Below are 25,087 nucleotides of genomic sequence, written 5' to 3'. Positions count from 1 at the left end.
CAGCAAATGTGTCAATGTGTACCTCCTTAAATTACTGATTCCTTCAAGTGATTAATTTGACTTTAAAGGACAAATCTCAAGAGCTGTAGACACCATTTAAGATTAAAGATGAATCATGATGAGCAGCTGCCAGCGTCTTCACTCCATCTCAAGGTATAAAACAAGAGATAATTGCACCCGCAAAATTAATTGTTAGAGAGGATATTCTACTTGATAACCTCTTCCATCTTACAAAAGAAAGTACTGTAGTTTTATTCCTCCTCCACCTCCTCCTCTTTCCATTTAAAATCTGTGAAAGACAGTTTTCTATTAAGGTTGCACATAAGAGCCCAAAACTGCAGAATTAATTTGCTATTAGGATACAGGATTGATTATGAAAGATTGTGCATTTAATAACGGAATAATTTAAACAAGGAAGCCTGACCAGATAGCTAGCATATTGTTTAGTAGCAAGTGGAAAATAAGGTTGCTAGACATCCCTTATGACAAGGGACATCATTGTTTGAGAAACAGAGAGTTTGTCTCTGCAGATGTATCTTATTAAGGGAAATCAGGTATTTCTGGACAGAAAGGGTCAGCATCTGTTCACTGTAATCTGACAGTTTGAGATGCTTAATGGATTCCAGCTGCCATTTCTTAAATGATGAATAGTACTTATTTGTTGAGGAAGATTCCTTTAAGGAAGCAAAGCCATGAGAGCCTATGCAACACAGAGCTAGATGTATGTTTTTAGGAAGAGGAATTTCCTTAAGGCCAAGTCCTGGAGCATGAAGATGAGGTTTGAACATCACGTTCCTTAACCATTACTCTCGTTTTCTGGTGATACTTCAATTTCTTATCTGAATGAGTGAAAGAACCTTCTTCATGAAAAGGTAAATCCTTGATTGTTGTTCTTATCTTGTGACTAAGGCCTGCAGATGTTAGCTAAACATGCTTTTAAAGCCATAGCTTTTGCATGGCAGGCACAGCAATTCGTACAGTGCTGGTTTGACGTCCTGCCAAGCAGCAAAGTTCTGTTTGGAAAGATAGCAGCTACTTTTGTCTCATCCTCTGGAAGTCTGTTGATGAAAGGTGCAACTCTCTCAGGAACTGTTGGTAAGTACCCATATATGCTTCAAAATGGATTATACAGAGAGACAACATGGCTGTAGCATTTCATTTCCTTGACTAGGCATCAGAAATGAATGGGTCTGCTGCCAAAATGATCATGCTGTTAAACTTCCTGAATGATGGACTGCATATCATTTGGTGAGTTAAGGGATTATCGCTTTAAAAACCACTGTTGCAGATATGCAACCTGTTCTTGGTGGATTTAAGTGAATTATTTGCACTCCATCAGAGGTGATGTTGGAGGGTATGTTTATCTGAAACTGAATTGAGGCAATAAGATTCCTTTGCCAAGGCCATTGCCAACTGGTGCTTCAGTTTCAAGGCTGTGTAACCTCTTTTAACCTGAGGGCTAGATTCAATTCCAGATATGTTATCTGGCTTATCAGATGTATTTCAGATAAGTTATCATCCTAGGGGCAGGCAGGCAAGCCCAAAAGCAAAAGGGTGTAACCAAAATAGCAGTGTATTTTATCTTAAAGCTCTTACTATCTATAACTAATCTATATATCTATAATTAAGCCCCAGGAAAGGCATTTAGACTTTTTAGAATGGGGGGAGCTGAGAAACTCCAAATGATGGCTGGCTATCTCATAAACAGTATCAGGGCCAGATTTTGCCCCCAAAATTGAATCCCGCCCCCATCTTTTATGTGTTTAAATTCTTGCACTCATTCTAATTTTCTACCCGTTTTACTTTGTGCAGACATGACATTGACAAGTCTGTAATTTGTTAAATATTAGTGTTAACTTAGCCGCCTTCCTGTCAATCACAGACGAACCTTATTTCAGAGACAGGTTACATATTTCAGTGAATAGCTGAGCTATTTCACATTTGGATCTTTTAAGAATTGTGGAGGGAATGCCACTTGGCCCCAGCAATGTGTTACTTTTTAATTTGCCCATTAGTTCTAAAGTGCCATTCTTTGTTACTTCAGGTTGAACCGATTCTACAGATGCTCTACTAGGGAAAGCAGCAACAAATGCTTAGGGCAGAGATGAGTTCTGTAGCGAAGAGCACACAAAGCCACAACATCCATTCATCCGTTCTTTGCAGTTTTCCCATTTAAATAATAAAATATAGCAAACAACAAATAAAATAAACATAGGATAACATTCATGTTACATAAATTGCTATTTGTGTGGGTGGTACTGTTTGGGGCTAAAAAAAATCACAACCAAAAATGACTTAAATTCATGAATTGATTTCATTCCATTTATCCCGATTACATGGAAAGCTAGACTACTGTAATACATTCTCCATGGGGCTGCCTTTAGAAACTGGAAACTTCATCAGGTTCAAAATGTCACAACCTGAATGCTGATTGGAATCAGTTTGTTATTGTTACTGTGTGCCTTCAAGTCATTTCTGACTTGGGGCAACCCTAATGTGAACCTATTACAGGGTTTTCTTGGCAAGATTTGGTCAGAAAGGGGTTTGCCTGTGACTCCCTCTGCGGCTGAGAGACTGTGACTTTCCCAAAGTCACCCAGGAGGCTTCCATGGCTAAATGGGGATTCAAACCCTAATCTCCCAAATCATAGTCCAAATCCTCAAGCCAACACTGCTGGAGCATATAACCTCCTTGTTCAAACAGCTTCACTGGCTACTGAATCATTTCCGGGCCCAATTTAAAGTAATGGTTCTGACCTATAAAACCCTATATGACTTAGGTCCAAATTATCTAAATCATAAAATCCTAGAGTTGGAACTCAGATTCAAAGTCCAACTCTCTGCCATGCAGGAACTCAAATTCAAAGCATCCCCAACAGATGGCCAATCCAAAAGATTGTCTCTCCTGCCAGAGATTTGTGATTAGATAGATTATCAGGCTTTTAGTTTATATTTTTTCCAGCCTTTTATAAGCTATCTCGGGTCCCATGCTGGGAGAAAGGAGGTGTATAAAATAAATATTAAATAAATAAATTTAGGTAGGTAGTTCCCGGGAGAACCAGTGCGATGTGGAGGTTGTAGTGTTGAATTACGACTCTGGAGACCTGGGTTTGATTTCCTGCTCTGCCATGAGACCCATGGATAAGCCACATGCTCTCAACCTCAAGGGAAGGCAATGGCAAATCTCAGAACAAATCCTGCCATGAAAATCCCATGTCTAGTAATTTGGCAAAAGCTAACCTCAAAGTTTTGTGCCCTAAACCTCAAGTTTTGTGCCAGCACCCTTTACTGTATACTAACATATCTAACTGAGATAAGCAGTTAACATAACCCACCATCACCACCAAGGAATGTCTTCTGCAAAACTATGCCAAACTCAACTATGTTAGGTTTGTTCTACAAGCTCTGGATTTTGTATTCTCTCTCTAAGTATAAAAAGTATAAAAATGCCACATTCAGAGAGGTTCTTTTACAAAGCAAATAGGCTCTTTCTCTTTTTCTCCTTCTCTATTATCTCAGTTGTTTCAGCATATTTAATCCTGCTTGCAGGTGACCTTCTGTATTTCCTAATTCCACACTGATCTTAAAGTAAAGAAACCATCACTCTCAGACTTCCTCCCTTGACGGATCTATTCTGTTGTTGGGAAACTTGCCTTGTCTTTAATCAGCTTGTTATCAGTCTTTGTCTAATCATAGATTGAAATATATTACGGAACTTCAGCAACATCTTTATTCATGTGTTCACATAGCATCACCAAATAATGCAGAGCTATGAGTCCTTGCCCCCAAAAGGTCCTGGGATTGTAGCTGGTCAAACTGGGATGGAAGTAGGAGGAGGATGGTAGTAGTAGTAGTAAAAGTAGTAGTGATGCGGAGGAAGAGAAGGAAGAATTCAGCCTTTAGGCTTGCAAGAGAACAGGGTTTTCTTTTCCCTGTTGCATCATTGAAAGCCCTCAATAGAGTAAAAGACAAAAACATGACTAGAAGCCCCATACAGACAGGCCAAAATAAAGCTGCTTTGGGTCACTTTGGAGGTATGCTGTTTAAATGATGCATGTGTCCTAAGGGTCCGGAGGTTGATCCAAAGCTGCATGTGTCCTAAGAGTCCAGAAACCACACCAAAGTCACAATCCAGTCCTAAGGACTGGAGCGCAGCTTTGGTGCAGCTTCCGGACTCTTAGGACGCATGCATAATTTAAACAGCATACCTCCAAAGTGACCCGAAGCAGCTTTATTTTGGCCTGTCTGTATGGGGCCTAGAATTTGCATTGCTGGGACAAGAGTGCCTACCTGACAATCCCTTTCCATACACAAGTCTGAACCTCTGAATAAACAGAGGACTCTGATGCAAGAATAGATTTCCCCTTCTCCATTGATACCCATCGCATAGACATTTGATTATTCTGTTTTTTCCTCTTTCTCTGTTACTCATCAACCTGCAATGGGATGAGAAGGAAGAAAGGGGAAGAAAATCACAGTTCAGTCATCAGCTGTAATTTTTCGTTCTGATAAGACAGGTCAGGTCAGGGCAAAAACTGAGTAAAGGGTAAGATGTAGAAAGCTGTCTCAGCGGTTAGAGCACATGCGTTGTAGGTTCAGTTCTTCAGCATCTTCTGTTTAGTGGATCAGGTAGCAAGTGGCTGGAAAGGTTTGGTCTCTCACTGTGAAGAACCACTGCCAGTCGAAATTGTAACATTGGGTTAGATCAGTGATTCCCAAACTCTGGTCCTCCGGGTGTTTTGGACTTAATTTCCTAGCTAGGCCAGCAGATAGCAATTCTGGGAGCTGAAGACCAAAACATCTGGAGGATCCAAGTTTGGAAACCATTGAGTTAGGTGATGGACAAATGATCTAGCCCAAGATAAGACAGTTTTAAAAGAAGTCTCATATTGGTCTGGGATTCTGGGAGATCAGGGTTTGAATCCACACTCGATCATGGGAACTCACTGGGTGGCCTTGGACAAGTCACATTCTCTCGGTCTCAGGGGAAGGCAATGGCAAGCTTGCTCTGAACAAATCACCTTTGTGTATGGAAATGGAGTAACAATGAATTTGAATTGACATTCTCACATACCAATAGCATATATATGTCTGTCCCCGGTTTCCACTCCACCAAATGCATCTGAGGAAGTAGAATGAAGTCTTCGAAAGCCCATGCTGCCAACTTCTTTCTTTCAGTTAGTCTCAAAGGTGCTACAAGATCTCTTCACATAGAGATTCTACAGACCAACACAGCTATACCTTTGATATCTACCCTTCTGGATATTGTAAAGAGAGAGGCAAGCAATTGTATAATTATGCTGATGCATCACGATAATATACAGTTAATTCATTGTGGACTTTAACTTGCAGTGATCAGTGTAATAACAGTTTGATCCAGGTAAGATGCAGTAGGCCCCTCCTTTGGTGGCAGGGTTTATAGCATTTCCCTGGGCAACAACCTATATATATGGTCAGGTTGTGTTGCAGAACTATCAATGTCATTTCTGTGAAATGTAATTCATTGCAATAGACCAAAGAGTTATAAAGAAATGCCAAATATGTTGTAGCTATCACAGACTTTTTCACTTCCCTCTTATTAAGCTTAAGAGAGAGGGCAAAGTACATAAGAATAAATAAGGAATGTCAATGAACGGAAGATACCAAAGACCTATAGCTTCTAAATTAAACATTGGGAATGCTCAAGGGCTTTGGAAAGCAAATTTCTCATAGGGAAATTTGCATAAGCCTCATTCATTCAAATTTATTTTGATATCTATGAGGAGAATATATACACTATCATAATGCTGGTAAATAGGTATTTATCTTTGTAGGTCAGAGATTGGCAGCTAGAGTTTCCCTGAGGTCATTGGACTACAATTTCCACAATCTTTCACCATTGCTAAACGTGCTAAATTGTTTTTGTTGTTCTTGCCATTGTTCTACAGACCTTATGTGTTTTACTGTAAAAACTCAATTAAAAAATTTAATTAGGAAAAAAAAATAACGAGACATTTGCAACACACCAAACAGGAGCCTGGAATTAAAGACAGGAAAGGCCAGTGAACTGATAAAGAGCAAGACAGGGAAGGCATTGCGATAGGAGACACCAGTTTTAAATGCCTCTTGCATTCTGATGACAGTCTCTTCCAAGTCTTGGAAGCATCCATGTGTTGTTAACACAGTGACTGATCTAACGTGGAGCATGTTTGTGCTGTAAATACCAAGTAGACCAAACATTAACCATGCTATTCCTGCCTTGGATAATCCTTACCACATAAAGAGTGTTGCCTAGTGTGTGTTTCAACACCAAGAGTAGCAAATCATTTATTTATTTCTTTATTTTAAAGCTATGCAAGGAAGGTGTTTTGTATCAGTATTGGTTCCCCACAGGAGAGCAGGATTTGGGGAAGTTAATTTATATGAGCTCTTAAATTCTCTACTGTAGTCTAAAAAAGTAACTTTTTTTACTCTACATTTTGCTGTTTTAAACTTATGTTTTAATATCAGTCATATCTAATGTGTTTACAGGAGCTAAGCAAAGCAGTAGAGGAGAGGGGTTCTTGGAGATGTCTCATCCACAGGGTCGCCATGGGTCGAAATCGACTCAAGGGCAGGGAGTAACACCAAAATCATTTTTTAACTTCTGTAATCAAGGCTTTAATTCTATGTGTTAAAATTATTGGAAGGTGCCTTGAATCCCATTTTGGGAGAAAGGCGGAATATAAACCCAATGAATAAATAAATGCTAATATTCCCAAAGGCTTAGCTGTGTTAGGCTACTAGAACAAGCACCATTCCAGGTGTTAATTGGCTCACCAAAAGCAGGATGTTTGTGTTACTAACACTACCGCTTTGTGAATGTCATTGTAACCATTTAACACATTTTAAACCTTAATGCAATGATCAAGTTCTGTATCTTCCTTGGATAGTTTGGGCTTGATCTGTTATAGAACCTATCTGTTTGACTTTTATCACACCGGCAAAAAAGACAGGAGCATAGCGGGATGCTCCTGTCAATATCGCACGATAGCACCATGATTATCGCACGGCATCGTGATTATCCCATGATTATCCTGTGAATAAAGAGGAATTCTAGCACTGCTTTTTATTAATGGGATTTTCCATGAATAAAAAGTGGCTCTATAATTCCTCTTTTATTCACAGGATAATTGCAATGTGATAAAGTCCTTTGTCTTTCTGCTCTTCCACAGTATCCTCAGCACTCTTCTCCAGCACCACACCTCCAATTAGTTGATATTCTTCCTATAAGCTTTTGTCTAGTTCTCCCATCAGTACATGGTGATAGAGAATACAACAGCTTGGATGATCTTCACTTTAATGTTCAGAGTTATGTCTTTACACTTTATGATCTTGTCCAGTTCTTTCATAGCTTCCCTTAACAGTCTTAGTCTTCTTATTTCTAGACTGCAGTTGCTGTTCTGATCAATATCTGATCCAAGGCATGGGAACTCTTTGACTGTTTCAATGCTCTCTTTATCTGGGTGAATTGTTACAGATTTTCAGTGGTCATTATTTTAGTGCATGTGCCAGAGAGGCCTAAATAACACCAGACCCCATATGATTTTGGAAGTTAAACAGGATCAGCCCTGGTTAGTACTTGGATGAGAAACTGCTAATAAATACCAGGTGCTGTAGGCTGTATTTCAGAGGAAGGAACTGGCAAGATAAAATACAGTGGACCCTTCCTATACGTGGGGGATCCGTTCTGGACAAACACACATGGGTATGTGGAACAGCATGTAAGCTTAAACCCCATTATTTTCTATAGGGGCGCATTCCCGTACCTGGTGCCTTTTTGTCCTCCCGGGCTTGCCATCTGCGTACACTGAAATCAGCGTATGGCAATCCCACATATGGCGCAGGCACACTGTATTGTCTTATTTTGGCACATGAACTGTAAAACAAAACCTAATAGCCATAAAATGAAATGGGAAAATGTTACCTTTTCACCCCGAGTCTTCCTTGCCCAAGAAAACCCTACAAAATTCATGGGTTCGCCATAAATCCGAGCGACTTAAAGGCACATTCAAAACACAGTATCTTAATACAAAGCTATTCTTTGTAATAACTTTATAGTTGCAGCCACAAGATACACCAGCCAAGCTCTTCCTCTCAGTACAGGTTATTGTTTTTATATGGGCCAGAAAGCCTTGACGTATTATAAAGTCATGGCAGCCTGCAATTTACTGTTTGGACAAGCTGCAATGAATAAAAAAGGAGAACAAGTGGAACCTATCAAAGACCTTTGGGGGGGGTAGATAAATTAATTGGGCTCTTAATGCTTCTTGGAAGCATTCAGGTTTAATCATTACCTGTTTCTCCCTAACCTCTGTACTTAAGTAGCTGAACTTCTCCAGCTTCACAGACATAGACATTCTCTACTGAATGACAAGAAAAGCTGCGTTGAACAAGTAAAGGAAGGCGCTGGAGGAAGCATTTTTATGGTGTACGGAGAGTAATACAACATATAGTAAGTGCCATTCTCCTTGCCCCGCTAAAAGATGGAAGGTTCTTTTTGAGTAATTTTAATGTTGTAAGATGCCCTGAGTCCTAATCTTGGGAGAAGGGCGGAATAGTAATAATAATAATAATAATAATAATAATAATAATAATGTGAGTTGTGCCATTGATTCCAATAGTAGAGGAAATGGGCTTGAGCTTGTATTCCACATAAGGGTTTCTTGTGAGTAAAACGGCGACTGGCATAGGAATTCTATGGCTAAATTTGTTATTCGCTGCTAGAAGGTTCTAGGTACTCATAACCGTCTAATTAAAAATAATAACTGTAAGTCGCTCTGATAGCCTTAAGGCTGAAGATCAGGGTATAAATACCATAATAAATAATGCATAGCTATGTGGGAGTAAAACCCATTCAGCACAATGGGAATTATGCCGAGGAAATCTATATAGTGTACTGACATGGATCTAGACTTAAGTCATTTGTTTCTTTCCCCGACTGATGTGTTTTAGTTGCTTTCCGTTTTCATGTTTAGTTTATCCGTTTTACTTTTAAAATAGAATCTGTTTTTGTTCAACTTACTCGATTTGATTTGAAGCAAATAAATATTTACACTAGACCTATTGGAATCAATATGGCTGATGTTAAACTTGAGTCCTTTTGATTTAAAAGGATCTATTCTATCCATGGCCAAGGATGGCTCTCAGAGATATGTCCTAACCATGGCCATGAAGAGCATTTTAAAAACCTTCCTTTTTTTTTTTAGTTATTTAAAATATTAATAGGTTGGTGTTTTTTTAAGGTAAAACCTTTTCCAAAGCAGCCTCCAATAATGAACATAAGATACAAATAACTTAAAAATCATCAGGTAAAAAGAAAAGAAAAATAGTTTAAAGGTACCAGTAAAAACATCCAGGCAAGCAAAAATGTTTTTTAATGTTTTCTTAGGTGAGGAATCCTCAAAAGTGATTTTGCCAGTTCCTTCTAGCCTACAGCATCTAATATTCCCGGCGGTCTCCCATCCAAGTACTAACCAGGGCTGATTGACCCTGCATAGCTTCCAAGATCTGGATATTGTTGGACTGCAGTTCCCAGCATTGTTCAACATTGGCTGCATCAGCTAGGGGCTGCTGGAACTTATAGTTCATCAATAGTTGGACTCAATAACTCCACTGAATCTGGTGCGTTATAGCATGTGCTGAAAAGAGCAAGGTAGAGAAAGAGAGAGCATTAGAGCTTGGAGAAGTTTTGTACTACAGCTCCAATAACTCCCTTTCCAGCGATAGGACTTGTAGTTAAAATGGATTCCAGCTTGTCTTCTTCACTCATAATAAACTATACCAGACTATCTCTCCCTCTGCCCTCCTCCTCCCTTGTGTGACGTTTTCTGTTTTAGCTTTGACAGATTTGAATCCAGTCACTGCAAAAACAACAACACACAATTTTAACATCTCATTGGCAAGACAGCTCCCTATGGCACTTGATAGACTTTCCCAATGTGAAAATACACAGACTCTTGAACCCCTGCTGGTTTATTACTTTACACAATGCAAACTGCTTAGGGAGTGCTAGTTCACCGATAAGCGATATAGAAATGTACTTTCTATATTGCTATTATTGCACTGATGCAATAAAACAATTTCAAAAGGAATCTTCCACCCCTGATTGGAATGGGTTCGCTCTGCCCCATTGGAGGAAGGAGACACTGTAATCATCTCAAAGTGGCGAAGACAGTAATTTTACTTCCTCCCATTCCTCAGGCATGAGAGGAATCATTCTGTCACTTCACATTCCTTTTTGCCAATGTATCACTTGGCACACCCATGCACCAATGCCCTGCCATGGTAGTGCATTGCACGTGCAACTGTGTGGCTGATCAAATGGAATGGCATCTGGGCAGGACATGGGAGGTAATTCAAAGTCACAGGCGGTATGTTTGTGTGATGGTGCGCATGCATGGTGAGGAGACGACAAAAAACAATGCAGCGCAGCCTCACGCTCGCTGTGCCATGCGCCTGTGGGTGTTCAGCCCACCTTGGGAGCAGGCTGTGCAGACAGTGGCGTTCTGAACCGCTTTTGGAAAATGCAGGATCGAGCTACATTTCCTGTCCATCTCTAGGTCCTCCAGCACATTGTAATCAGTTTGGGTTACAGGAAAACAGTAAAATAATGGCATAATCACTGAACCTTATTAAAGCTAATGAGCTCCAGAAAGCTTGTGGCACAGCCCTCTGCATCAGACGCATGAAGCCTTCTCATTTGTTACCATATCTGTGTATATATCCATCTGTCCTCCTCTCTGTCAATCCATCTCAATGCATATGTTTATAGCAGGAAATGGAGCAGGTATGATTCACTCCTGGCTACTAATGAACTTTGTGTTTTTGTCAAAGTGGGCAGAGGTGGGTGATCCTCCTTTCAAGTACTGTTGTTGGTTCAATAACTGGACAAAATTTGAATCCACCTCACGAAAAGGAGATCTGCTCATATCTGTTTCTAAGAAGCTTTCATTCAGAAGGGGCAGATCTGGTGGGAAGGTTCTTTCTGTGATGGTGATGGATCATTGCCATGATCAATTTTACTGTTTTGAAAATTGAACCCAAAAGCAAATATATATCTCTGTCTGTCCCTCAAGAGAGAGAGAGAGAGAAACTTTTTGATCATATAGTCACAGTTAACTTTGTCTTGTTTGCAGGATTATTGTTTGCAGAATAAACCCTGCTGGTTTATCAGATCACATAAGGCAAATGGCTGAAGGAAGCATAAAACACAGAAAACAGAGTTCTGACCAAGGACCAGATGGACTTTCTGTTCAAAGCAAGCAATCCAAATCTATGAATCTACAAAAAGAGGCAAGACTCTTGTAATACATTGTCTTTAATTGTTGAATTTTGTGTTCAACTAAATGCATTTAATTGTGTGGCTCAAACATTCTCTTTCGCTTTGTGTCTAAACTCATTCTTGGCTGCAGCCGCTGCTATGCGGAGTATGATTAGCCATATAGTTGTTAATATTATTATATGCTCTTTCCTATTGGGTAAGAAGTTGCAAAGAGAACACTTACCTTACTTTGATTCAGTTTGGAAAAAGAGATCTCTGCAGTCGTGTGTCTGTAATATCTACTTGATCGCATCACAAGTAGCCATTCTCGGTACATTAAGCCTTTCTATTCAAATAATCCTCCTGACAAAATTTGTGCCCTGTAAAAAGTGGAATTCATCTATATTTATTTATTTATTCATTCAAATCATGTCTTTAGAGGGTGATGCAAATAAATAAAGAAATAAATAAAAGTGTTTCCAAAACACTTTAGAAACATTAAATACATAGCTAAACATTACTAAAAACAGTCCAAACTACTCATTAAAATAGGTTTAAAGCCAAACAATCCATTTAAAAGACAGCTGGGACAGTCAAAGATCCAAAGGCTATGCAAAGTGGCACAGTCTTCACTGCCTGTTGGAAACTTAGAAGGGATGGAACCAGCTTGACCTCATTTAGGAGTGAATGCTAGCATCCCAATTTTAGATTGGTTTACTCAGAAGTAAATATTGCTGATTTGGGGCCATATTAGATGCAAGTCTGAAGATTCAGAAGACTGCTTGTAGGTGTTGTTTTGCTCCTGACTGAGCTGTCTCTTTGCAGTTGCGCTCTGAAGATAGTATGAAAACATGAGTGAGAATGCTTAACTGTTTCCCTGATGTATATTATGCTCTGAGCTAATACTGATGTATTATCTCTGTTAGTGAGGGCAGGGAGAATAGAAGTTGTTGTATTTTATCCTCATGGATTAATAGCTTGGGGTGGGGCAGGTTATATTGAGCAAAGGAGGTAGTGAGAAGGCTAAGAAGGCCTTGTCTCAAAGTACCAGATCATAATCTTCAAAGTGACTGACTGAGGCTGCCGACTACCTACTGCGAGAAATCCTAACGGTCAGTTCTAGTCTGATCCCTGAAAATCAGGGCTGGCTCCATGAGCTGGAATTATTGGGCAGCTGCCAAGGTCCATATGATTTCTGGGAGCCCACTGCCCACCTTCAGAGCCCCTTGAAAGCTTCTTTGCCTTGGTGTCTTGGTCTCCTGTCCTCTGAAGCTGGGCAAACAGTGACATAAGAAGGTATATCCTCTACTTGCCTTGTGTTCTGTGTGTGAGGTGAGGTCAAATGCAAAGTAAAGCAAGGACATTGATAGCAATAGCAATAGCAAGTACATTTCTATACCGCTAAGTGGTTTACAATGTAAAGCTATAGGTGTGTTAGTCTGTAGAATCAGTACATAGAGAGATCTTGTAACACCTTTGAGACTCACTGAAAGAAAGAAATTGGCAGCAGGAGCTTTCGTAGACTTCATGCTGCCAACTTCTTTCTTTCAGTGAGTCTCAAAGGTGCTACAAGATACCTCTATGTAGCATGTTTAGAATGAGGCACATTCCCCTGGTTCTTAGGAGGTGCAAATGCACTTAATAAGTTTTGTGTTGTGAAACAACAAAAAATGATCCAGTTAGCATGTTTAGTTTTAACACTTCACGGCAGGCAAAGAAAGTACTCTCCCCTGAGTTCATTAATAAAGTGTTAATTTAGGTGATCATGAAGCATCCTGCAGTTTAAAAGTAAAGCTTCTGTTCCCGAAATGCCTGGCTGATGTTTGCATTGCAGCACATGCTGTGACCGGTGTTTGTCTTATTATACCTGACTACAGCAATGGAAAAGCTAAGCACACAAGCCCTGCATGTTGTGTTCTCCCATCAGGCCCATTTGGCAGGTTTAAAATTAGAACTTGCAAGCTGGATGCTGAACACAAAGAAAGGGCTGTTTAAGGACAGAGTGTTTCTCACTCTGTGTTCCTTGTCTGTCTAGGGTCTGTAGCTTCAGGTAATGACATATTCTACTTCAGTAGCATGTTCCTAGGTACAGACAAGCAAACATTCTCAGGGGCACATGAAAACTATTGATTTGAAAATTGTTTTGCCAAACCATTTCTTTTGGCCCTTGGGGATGCTGATCAAATCTGCAGTTCTGTCCAGAAGAAGCATGAAGCAACAAGGGGTCAGCTGTTTTAAACCTGATCTTAACCAGCTGTGATGACCTGGTGAATAGGGTGAAAGTGGTGAGATCCTTTGGTGGGAATGACCATGTTCTCCTGGAATTTGTTCTCCAGCAGAGAGGAGAAGCCAAGTGTAGTCAGACACGCGCTCTAGACTTTACAAGAGCTGATTTCACTACACCTAGAGAAATACTTGGGGTAATCCCATAGTCACGAGTATAAAAGAGAAGAGAATTGATGATGGATAGAGGTTTCTTAAAAGTGAAATAGTGAAGGCACAATTTCAAGTGGTTGCAACGAGGAGATAAAATAGAAAGTGTTTAAAGAAACCAGGATGGATGTCTGAATGTCTAATGTTAATGTTAAATATACCAAACCACTGTTGAATTCACTCATCTCCATTTCCTTTCCAAGGTGGGTCTGATCAGTGGCATCTCTGTCATTGTTGGGACTGTGATCGGTTCGGGGATCTTTATTTCTCCCAAAGCAGTGCTGGCCAATGTTGGAGCAATCGGACCTTGTTTAATCATCTGGGCAGCCTGCGGAGTGCTTGCCACACTGGGTAACCATCTCTAGTATTTCTCATGTACAGTAACAACAGACAGATCACAGGTTCCCTGTTATTTTCGCAGCTCTGTTATGATTGATTGCAATGGTGACATCTGGAGATTTGAATTCATTTAGATTAACCCAGTATTCCTGTACTGCCTCTTTATTTATTCTACGCTGCCCAGTTTGCCCAACAGCAGAATTGGCCCTAATGGGCATATAACATTGACATTGAAATAGGAAATTTAATCAGTGCTCAGCAGCAACGCAGAAGATTAGCAGTGCTCTTGTCGCTCACTCCACTGAGCATTTTCAGACCCCACCAATGTTGTTTGCTTCTGCTCTTACAAACATCCAGAAACCTGAAGTTACTTTGATGAAAACCTGTTTCCCATTTTATTCAGTGAGGTTCATCATGCCCAGAGTATTTGTTCCAAACTATACCCATCTCCATAGTGATGGAGGTGAACATCATAGTGTTGTTTGCAGGAGCAAACTATATTCCAGAGCAACACAAAGCACTGCACTCATAAATGGAATAGATGGATTTATCAGGATGAAAATAGCCATTCTCATAGATTTGTTTTTGGTAAGGCAATGTTATTCCTCAACAACAGAATTGCTCGTTTGGAAAGATCTTGGCTGGTTGCATATCCTGTTCAAAAAAATAAAGAGTGTAACCTGAGCCATTGTGGACCTGTTATCATAGGCCCATAGAATGCAGTATATGTCACAGACAATCCAAACAAAAGCTATACAGTTGGCCCTCCACATTTGCGGTTTTGACTTTTGTGATTTTGATTACTTGCAGTTTTGATTGATATGTTCTCTCTAGGAATCTCTAGGTTCTCCAGTGCAATTCTGCCAGAAGTTAACCATAGAGCTATACTGGAGAACCTAGAAGTTCCTAAAGAAAACACTTCTCTAGGCATTTGTAGGTCCTCCAGTACGATTCTATGATCAACCTCTGGCAGAGTTGCACTGGAAGACCTGGATATTCCTAGAGAGGTGTTCTCTTAGGTCCAAAGACTTTTTTTTATTTTCCGGTTTTCCACTTTCATGGGGGTCCTTCAACCCAAACCCCAGCGAATGTGGAGGGATCACTGTATTGAAAGAGAGTTATTGTGGTACCTCAATAATTTTTTAATTGTTATTATTCCACTTCTTCTGTCTCCAGGTGCGCTATGTTTTGCCGAACTTGGCACAATGATAACAAAATCAGGAGGAGAATATCCATATCTGATGGAAGCATTTGGCCCAATACCTGCATATTTGTTTTCCTGGGCAAGTCTAGTAGTCATCAAGCCCACATCTTTTGCCATAATTTGCCTCAGTTTTGCAGAATATGTGTCAGCTCCATTTTATCCAGGATGTGACCCTCCCATAGTTATTATCAAGTGCCTGGCAACTGTAGCCATAGGTAAGTATTTGGCTTTTGGTTAGGTGAAAATATTCGCTGGAATCCCTCCCCCCCCCCCCAAATAAACAAGCAGCAACAGTATCTGGTGATAACAGCAAAACATTCAGACAAATAAGGATGCCTTTAGATTTGTGAGTGGGTTTTGTATTAGATGCATACAAGTTAGGAGCTGTTATATTCTTTTTCAAAATATTTATTGCAGATCATTCTGCTGTAAGATGTAATTCTGTGGGGATTTTGTAAGAAAAAGTGATTTTGGGGACTAAAGTCTGCATCAGGAGGTCTTAACCCTTCAGTATTTTAATAAGGATATTAATCAGAAGTCTTTCTCCATTCTCTGAAGAAGCCAGCCACAGATGCTGGCGAAATGTCAGGAATAAACTTGCCTTCGACTTCATATCTTTCTCCATTACCTGTCTCCAGAGATTTTCTTTTAACTTGAGATCCTGGAGATAACTCTTGAACTTTATTTTTTTACATTTTGTATTTAGTGCGGATGCTCTACCACTGAGAAATGGCTTGCGCTTGGATAACTTGATGAAAATTATATGACATTTGGAAGAGCAGGAATATAGTCATTCTAGACCAGGTGCTCCAGATTTGGACTTTAACTCCCAAAAGCCTCTGCTAGAAGAGCCGGTGGTCAGGGATTTGGGGAGCTGAAGTCCAATGGGTTGGAAGCACAACAGATGGCTCATAGTGCTACCTGCCAAAGATGATATGTAGCTAATCCTTCTTAATGTATTTTCGGTGGTACTGTTGGGCATTGACATGAAAAAGGTAAGAAAAAAAAAGACAGAAATGGTTCCAAAGAGAAAATGAAAACTTTGGAGACAAAACAGTTGCACAATAAAAGCTTCATTTGGAAGCAGTCAATAGTTGCATTTTAAATTGGTCTTGAAATAATAGGATGGAATAGTTTCCAAACGTTTTAGCTCATTAGAGTTTTGACGCCTGGTTTATGATACTTTTAATGTGTCTTTTCCCCCTTCTTCCTTTAGTGACCATCACAATAGTGAATTCATTGAGTGTGAAGCTGGCAAGCTATGTTCAGAATTTTTTTACTGCTGCTAAAATGGTGATCGTTGTCATTATCATTATAAGTGGCATTGTCCTACTAGCAAAAGGTATGTTCTGTCTTCATTCTATCTATGAGTAATATTAGCATTTTAGTACAACAGCTGCTCCCGCAAAGACTTGATTTGATTTCAATGTTGGGTTGTTGTTTAATGCAACAAAATGCCATCTGAAAAGGACAGGGGAAAAAGATATGTGGAAATATATTGTAGTTAAAGACAGTTATTTAAGACTGGTATAAAAACAAAAGGTACATGTAGTATTCATCTTGTAAGACTAACATTGTGAGAAAGGTGCAGTAGACCAGTGTCTAGTTTGTCAGAGGTATGAAGTGTTGGTCAGGTACTATGTGTGTTTGTTTGTTTGTTTGTTTTACAGGAAATACTCAGAACTTTCAAAATTCATTTGACGGTCCCCCGCTTTCCGTGGGCACTATTAGCCTGGCATTTTATAATGGCCTCTGGGCATATGATGGATGGTAATATATATTTTATTTGTTCGAAGTTAAATTATAACAATTTAGACCTGATTTTAATCTTTTAAGCTGCAATCAGAGTGGGAAGATAAGTTATCTCAAAAGCTTTTGTGACTGACAGGGATGAAATGATACTTAACTTCCATTGACTTTTGAGGAGGAGGACTAAGCACTTAGTTGGCTTACAGAACTCACAACTAAACTAGATTAAATAGCTTTTAAAATAGGTTTAAAAGATGTTGGGCTTCATGGGCCGTATGTGGAGCAACACCTCTTTATGTGGGCCCTAAGCCCTCCCCTGCCGGGTTAATTTTTTCTCTGTGATGAAATAAAGTGAATTGCATCTTGGAAACCTCCAGAACTTGTGATTCTCCTGCAAAGCAAGAGCTTTGAAAGTGTGTTTCCTTGGTTTTTTTAAACCGGAGGCGCACTCCCAGTTTCAAAAGAGCCTGGAAAAATCTACATATTTGTATTGATGTGGTGCCTTAAGGGGAGGTCTTGGATGGGGCACAAGGGCTAATGAAAAGAAAACATAATGTCTACAAACCTCCAGCTCTTCAGTCTTAGATTTCTGGTATTAGAGGCTTCATGTTGTTTAATTTTTTGTACTATGCAGGTGTATTAATGCAGGGGTGGAAGCTTTCCAAGTGTTTTTGAACTACAAGTCCCAGAATTTCTTGCTATGCCCACATGGAGGGCCACATGACTCCCACTCCTCTTTTTATGACTTTTGCGAGTTCTTTTAGCACTTCCTAGTAATTTTCTTAATTCTTCAAATTTTGGTCTGATTTAGGAATTTGAGAACATGCTGGATTAAACCAAAGAACTAGTCAATGCATGTTTATTTGGAAATAAATCCCATTAGGTTGAATGGAGCATTCCTGCAAGTTAATGCTGCATAGGATAGCAGCCTTGTAAGGTAACATTTTGGTGCTTCTTTTCTTCCAGGAATCAGCTCAATTATATTACAGAAGAGCTGAAAGATCCTTTTAGGTAAGAAAAATATGACACACCGTGCAGGTGTTAGATTTTGTTGTTAACCACGTTCAAGTCAACCTCGACCCTGTGGATGAGACCCATGAAGTTTGAATTAAGCCACTAAAACCTTTAGCATTGTTTGTTTAAAACAGGGTTGGCCTCCCTTTAAAAATGTTTTTGAATAATTAAAACAACATTGTTTTGCCTTTAAGGAAATATGGAAATGAGTTTGCCATGTTTTCAGCCTTCCTGTACCATTTTAGGACTAGGAGAGGGCTTTATATACCATATATACTCGACTATAAGTCGACCGCATATATAAGTCAAGGGCATGTTTCAGGGCGAAAATTATGGATTTTGATATGATTCATGGATAAGTCAAGGCTAAAACTTAGGGGCATGTAACAAAGGATGTAAAGGACAAAGTTTATTGACTTCATACAGAACTGTTTTATTCATATCCTTCTAAGCCCAATTCCTCTTGGCACTCCTTTGAGGAGAAGCACCAAAGAGGTGCCACCACTGCCATTTTCCCACCTAAGCATTCAAAAAGGCAGAAAGCTGCATCATGGTGGAAAGAGTAGGATTGGAGCTTCTTTTGGGTGATCCCAGGATGAACTAAGCTGTTACCTTTTGCCACTCTACTCAGAGAAGGGGAAGAGTACAAAGCAAAATACAGCATTACATTGACCCATGGATAAGTTGACCTAGCTTTTTGGGATCATTTTTTGGACAAAATTTTCTAGACTTATACATGAGTATATATAGTAAACCAGAGGTGAACAAGAAGTTGGCTTGCAGGTCACTTTCTGTTTTAGGTGAAGAGATGGGCTAAAACATAGCAAATTGCCCCCTCCAAACCCCTACAATGCATTGGAGGGTATTTGGGATCAAAACCTTTTAAAGCAAAATGTCTGCTCTGGCTCTGTAGCAAACTCTCAATCAAAGCATCCCTGAAAGATGGCCATCCAGCCCCTGTTTAAAGACCTTCAAAGGAGACTAATGTGTTCCACTGTTGAACAGCTCTTACTGTCAGGAGGTTCCTCCTAATGTTTATGTGGAATCTCTTTTCCTGTAGATGACAGATGTAGATGTAGATCTCTTTTCCATGACAGATGACACAAATTTAATCAGGATTGTCCCTGACAAATCAGGACAGTTTGGAGGGTATGCATTTGCCGTTGCTTCCGCATGACAAATTAATGTACGTAGTTTTCTCTAATGATATGGAAGCATTAACTGTATCTTGTTGTGCATCTTTATTATATGTTACATCCTTATCTTTGTTATTGTTGTGTGCCTTCAAGTGATTTCAGATTTATGGCAACCATGGGGTTTTGTTGGCAGTGTTTGTTCAAAGTGGTTTTGCCATTACCTTCCTCTGAGGCTGAGAGAATGCGACTTCCCCAAGGTCACCCAGGAGATTTCCATGACGGAGTGGGGATTTGAACTCTGGTCTCCAGAGTCATAGTCCAACACTCAAGTCGCTACATCAGTTTGTCCTGCTGTTGATTTATCTTTGTGTTATCTTACTATATCCTTATTTTATCTTTTGTTATATTTAGAAATCTGCCACTGTCTATAATTATTGGAATACCGCTGGTCACCGTATGTTACGTTCTGATCAATGTTTCCTATTTCACGGTTATGACAGCGACAGAACTTCTGCAGTCTCAAGCCGTCGCGGTGGTGAGTCTTGACTCCTGACTGTAAGAGCGAGGATGTGATTTTTTAAATACAAAATATTATGAGCATTACATAACAAAAATAAACATCACATAACAGATACAATTCATAAAACAAACATTCTAACTCAGCCATCTCAATTAATTTTTGTGACCAATCTTGTATTGAAGGGATTGAACTTTCCATTTCTGGGCTGTGACAATTCTAGCTGCCAATGTCATATATTGCAATATTCCTGGCCTTTTTATATACTATTTCATCTGTTATTCCCAGTAGGTATAATTCTGGCTTTATTTGAATTTACTCTTACTGTATCTCAACAGCTGACTTTTAGATTTTGCATTTTAAAAGTGTGAATTATTTTCATTCCCTCCACACAGACATTTGGAGACAGAGTTCTTTATCCTGCTTCTTGGATCGTTCCTCTCTTTGTGGCTTTTTCGACCATTGGAGCAGCCAATGGGACTTGCTTTACTGCTGGCAGGTAAAACTCTAAAGTTATAGCCATTAGACATAATAATTTAGTACACATAAATATTTATTTATTTATCACATTTCTCCTGAGAAGAGATTCTAAAACACGGCCTCATAGCCTGAAAACCCCACAAAATACTATAGATGTGGATTTTCTTATTTATCCCACCCAAATTATTTGCTCCTGCCCAAATTCCTTCATGACATTATTAAAGGTACAGGAGCATTTGTTGTCCCCCTTTCTATCTGGTCATCGTATTGAACAGTTTTTCTAACTCAAACAATTTGCTTTCCCCCACCAGACTGGTTTATGTAGCAGGTCGTGAAGGACACATGTTGAAGGTGTTATCTTACATCAGCATTAAGCGTTTAACTCCAGCACCTGCTATCATGTTTTATGTAAGTATTATATCCAAAGTGTTGAAGTACAATATTTCGGCTTTAAGAAACGGTGGCCAGGTTCCTGCATCAGATATTTAGCCACGGTGCTGAGGCTACAATCTCTCTCTAGATCTGACCCCTGAAACCCATCTTAAAACCCACCAAGGGACAGTTCTGCAGCACTGGCAAATGGAGCCATGAAGGAGGATGTATCCAGCTTCCTCTTGGCAGTGATCACCAATGCAAAGTTCTATTGCAACTCCTGGATACACTGCTGGTCACTGCAGGAAAAGTCTGCCTGGTCATCCTTTAGCACCCTGCTTGCCAGCGCCACAGAACTCCAACCCATAAGGTGGGTTTCAGGGGCATTTTTGATTGTGACAATAGTACTATGTTCATAACTGTGAACAGGAAATAGAGATAAGGTTGCAAGTCTAACTTATAGCACAGTAACTGAATAATAGGACTTCTATAATCAGGCTTTAATTTATCTGAAAGCTCTGAGACAACACACTGCTTCTTGTCTTTGTGCAAAATTGTCTCCTGAAAGTTCTTTGTTAAAAAGAGAGAACCAAGAATCAGGGCTACCAGTTTTGGATTAACTAAAGGAGCCTTGTGATGAATAAGCAGTAGGGTCAGGCTGGATGTCTGATTGGAAATTTTCAATGAAATTATCCTATGAACAATCAATAATGTTCATTGCATTGAAACGTACACTTTCTTTTTGTGCCCCCTTCACTCCACAATCTATCTTTTTCTCTTCCAGGGTGCAATAGCTATTATTTATATCATCCCAGGAGACATCAACACACTCATCAACTACTTCAGCTTTGCAGTTTGGCTGTTCTATGGTTTAACTGTAGTGGGACTCGTTGTCATGCGTTTTACTAGGAAAGAACTTGAGAGGCCTATCCGTGTAAGTACAGTGGTGCAGTACTAAATTATGAAGTGCAGATAGTCATCAGGACTATCTCCATCTCACCAGCAAAGACTGTCCAAAAATGTAGGCAGCCGTGTTGATCCGTTACAACACACCAGTTCAAGCAGTTTTCATTTCCATCAGGCAAACTTAATGGGTTGCAATTGCCCCTTCAAGAGCATTAGGGCTCCTCTAAACACATGCTAGGGATGTAATTCTTCATTTTTCTTTTTTTGAAAGAAGCCAATGAATAATTTTAGCGATTTTCTTCTTACTGTGAGAGGCTGATTTGAGACATTTTTCAGGAACCATTTGCAGTTCGGGGCTTATTCTGCACAAAATTGGCACATGGCTGTTTTTCTGTGCAGCGCTGTTTCTTGCTCAGAACGACCTTTGTGGGAATTTTGCATAGAATAGGTCCCAAAATGCAAAGCTATTTTTCAGTCCAGGATTCTTATCATTGGGGTTTCCTGACACTTGAGACAGGGTTCTTTCTATCATTTTTTGAACATTTTAGAATATTCTAGGGGAATTCATGATCAGTACCAAAAGTAAGTTCACAAGTCCTTTCAGACAGAAACCCATTATTGTCTGCCTATGTTAGAGAATATCTCTGGCATCATTCTTCCTCTTGCTAGTTCAGTACAGATATTCTACTTGCTTTCCTTCTACCAACAGTGTTCATTCACACTTGTAGTTTATTCACAGTATACACCATTCTGAATTTTCTGTTATTTCTCTGCTGCAGGTCCCTCTTATCATCCCCATCATTGTGGCACTTGTTGCTGTCGTTCTGGTCCTGGCACCCATTATCACTAAACCTGAGCTGCCATATTTGTACTGTGTCCTGTTTATTCTTAGCGGACTCATCTTTTACGTACTTTTCATCCACTTTAAATTTGCTTGGGCTCAAAAGATCTCAAGTGAGTATGTGGTTATTTTTCACAGGCAATTTCTTACTAAGAAAGATGTGTTTATGTTTTGTAAAATGTATCTGGGACTTTTTACCCTGGAGAAATCCTGCTCTAAAAGAAAAGCTGCAGATTGTTAGGTGAGTTTCTTAAACAGACATGAATGGGATGCATAAATTAGTTACAGGAAATTATGAATCTGGTTGAAATTATTTGAATTAATGTACACTTCAATAAAGTACAAGAGGCCTCTGCATCTGACATTGGTCAAAAAACAGAGCCCACGTAGGGAACATGTGGGAGTTTCGGTGGGTTGTTTTGGGAAATAGTACATAATGCCTTGTAATTTTGGAAGTCAGGTAACAATTTGGATGTAAATCGATAAGTAATCTTTTATGCCGTTTGATGTATTGTTATATATTGTTTCATGTTATATGTTTTGTATGTTTTGTTATACAATAAAAAAAGGAAAGGAAAAAAATAGTAATGCTTTCCTAAGGGTGATCTCTAACCTTTGAAAACTCTTATTTCAGGACCCATTACTATGCATCTTCAGATGCTGATGGAAGTTGTTCCAGCAGAAGGAGTTATTGAGGAAAACTGATCACCTCATCCTTCAAAAGGCACAATCCTCTGAATGGCTCAGGAGACATGCTGCATCATTTCGCTTCCATGGCTCTAATTTCTCTGAAGATTAGGGAAGTTCTGCGAGGCAGCCAGTGCCCTGAAGACGTATTCAGCCATATTTACATGTTATTTTGCGGTTACATATAGTTTGTTTTACAGCACTTACAACTCAAAAGAGCAGTGAAATCATAAGGAGGTAGGTTTATGCAGAAGAGGATAACCCTGAATATTTCTGGCTGTTGATTTCAAATTTGGAAATCAAAATGGAAAGCATTCCAACTTTCGTTAGTTTGGATACTTCTCTTTTTCATTTGGTGATGAACAGATCTGTATTACAGTGCCATCTATCAGCAAACAAACATGGAAGCACAAAGCTAAAATCTAATGTATTAACCATACCCTATGGATATGCAAAGATCTGACATGCCAGGAAACGACAGCTAAGCAAACACTAGTTCTTGGAGGATCAAGGAGGGCATGTTTGCAATTGCACACTGCTAGGATTTGAAATCAACGGAATATGGAAATGTTTATAGGCTGAGCTTCCTGTTGAATATTTCAAATATATGGTAGGGATTGGCTTTTCTACACTGAAGTTAAGTTTCACGGATTTGATAGACTGTGTATTTTGGGTACTGATCACAGGATCTAAAGGAAAGTCAGTCTAGCATCATGGCCATGGCAGACAAGTGTCCCAAACGTTTGTTTGCCCAAAGAATGAACGTCTACATCCTAATCCTTGTAGTTCTAGTTCAACATCCTGAACCTCTGGATCTTTGGAGGACCAAGGCAGGCATACAAATGATTCACTCAGAAGCCTAATCATCAAGGTGATTATTTTTCTATATTAAAAGGAAAGATAGTCAAGTTGCTTGTGAATTTTACTGTGTAGAGTAATATTTACTGATACCAGAATGTTAATAACCAAAGCAGGGATGGAAAGCCTACACTAAATCTTTTCTGCCTAAGTCCCAGAAGTCTGTGTTAACATGGTCAATGATCAGGCATGCTGAATGCTTTAAGCTGCCACCAGCACAGTTTGTTCTTTTTGCTGTTTTATAGACTCAAGAGTTGAAAGAGATAACCCAAGGGCCATCTAGTCTAGTGCCTCACCAACACTACTAATACAAGAATCAGTTAAAGCATCTGTGAGAGTTAGCCACTCAGTCTCTCATCATCTGTCTTGAAACTCTCAGAAATGTAGGTTTCAGCCATTGTCTCTTAGGTGATGGTTTTATAGTGATATCAAACAGTGATATCTAATTAATTACGCACGTGCCCCATTCATTCTCCCGCCATTCGTCCCTCATGCATAAGGAAAGGACGCAGATCCAGAGACCGCGAGAACAGAGGGAGGACTGTATTACTATTAATTGCACTCACTTTTTTTAGCTGTAACCATCACCCTGTTGACTCATATTCAACTTGTGGTTTACTAAGACTCCTAGATCCCTTTCACATGTACTGTTGTCAAGCCAGGTGTCATCTATACTTTATCTGTGCATTTCATTTTTTCTGTCTAAGTGTAGTACCTTACATTTCTCCCTGCTGAAATTCATTTTGTTAGTTTTGGCCTAGCTTTCTAATCTATTGAGATCATTTTGTATTTTCATCCTGTCCTCTAGGGCTTCTCCTAATTTCCTGTCATCTACAAATTTTATAAGCATGCCCTCTATTCCTTCATCTAACTCATTGATAAAGAAGAGGACTAGCACTGGGCCCAGGAAAGAACCCTGTGGCATCCCACTAGTCACTTCTCTACAGGATGAAGAGGAGCCATTGCTGAGCATCCTTGGAGTTTAGCTGTTCAACGAAATATAAATCCACCTAATAGTTGCATTGTCTAGCCCACATTTTACTAGTTTGTTTGCCAGAATATTGCGGGGGACTTCATTGATGGTGGATAGTAGAAATTTCCCTGGACAGCCTCAAAACTCAATATTCCAGCATTACTAACTTCTAGTGTACTGTGAATGCCAATTGTTTATATTATATATATTATTATGCTTTATATATAAAATAAAGTTTCTAAAAATTTCCAGCAAACAAGGCAGGTTTAAGAGTGCTTTTTAATACTATAAGGTACAA

At 39.5% G+C, this 25,087-nt stretch overlaps 1 protein-coding gene across 1 annotated transcript; it reads left to right on the top strand.

Moving 5' to 3' along the window:
- Positions 1-11,207: 11,207 nt before the first annotated feature.
- Positions 11,208-23,041, top strand: SLC7A9 (solute carrier family 7 member 9). Its single transcript, XM_089540238.1, has 12 exons — positions 11,208-11,312; positions 13,917-14,064; positions 15,229-15,471; positions 16,473-16,598; positions 16,927-17,026; positions 17,972-18,016; positions 19,567-19,690; positions 20,068-20,171; positions 20,464-20,560; positions 21,309-21,458; positions 22,210-22,384; positions 22,906-23,041. Exons 1-12 carry the CDS (start codon positions 11,208-11,210, stop codon positions 22,974-22,976), a joined length of 1,488 nt encoding a protein of 495 aa, XP_089396364.1. The 3' UTR covers positions 22,977-23,041.
- The last annotated feature ends 2,046 nt before the right edge of the window (positions 23,042-25,087 follow it).

Source organism: Sceloporus occidentalis, unplaced genomic scaffold, assembly GCF_023333645.1.
Source record: "Sceloporus occidentalis isolate IW3139 unplaced genomic scaffold, rSceOcc1.0.p SCAF_10, whole genome shotgun sequence".
NCBI classification, from domain to species: domain Eukaryota; kingdom Metazoa; phylum Chordata; class Lepidosauria; order Squamata; family Phrynosomatidae; genus Sceloporus; species Sceloporus occidentalis.
This window is presented reverse-complemented; position numbering and strand designations above follow the sequence as displayed.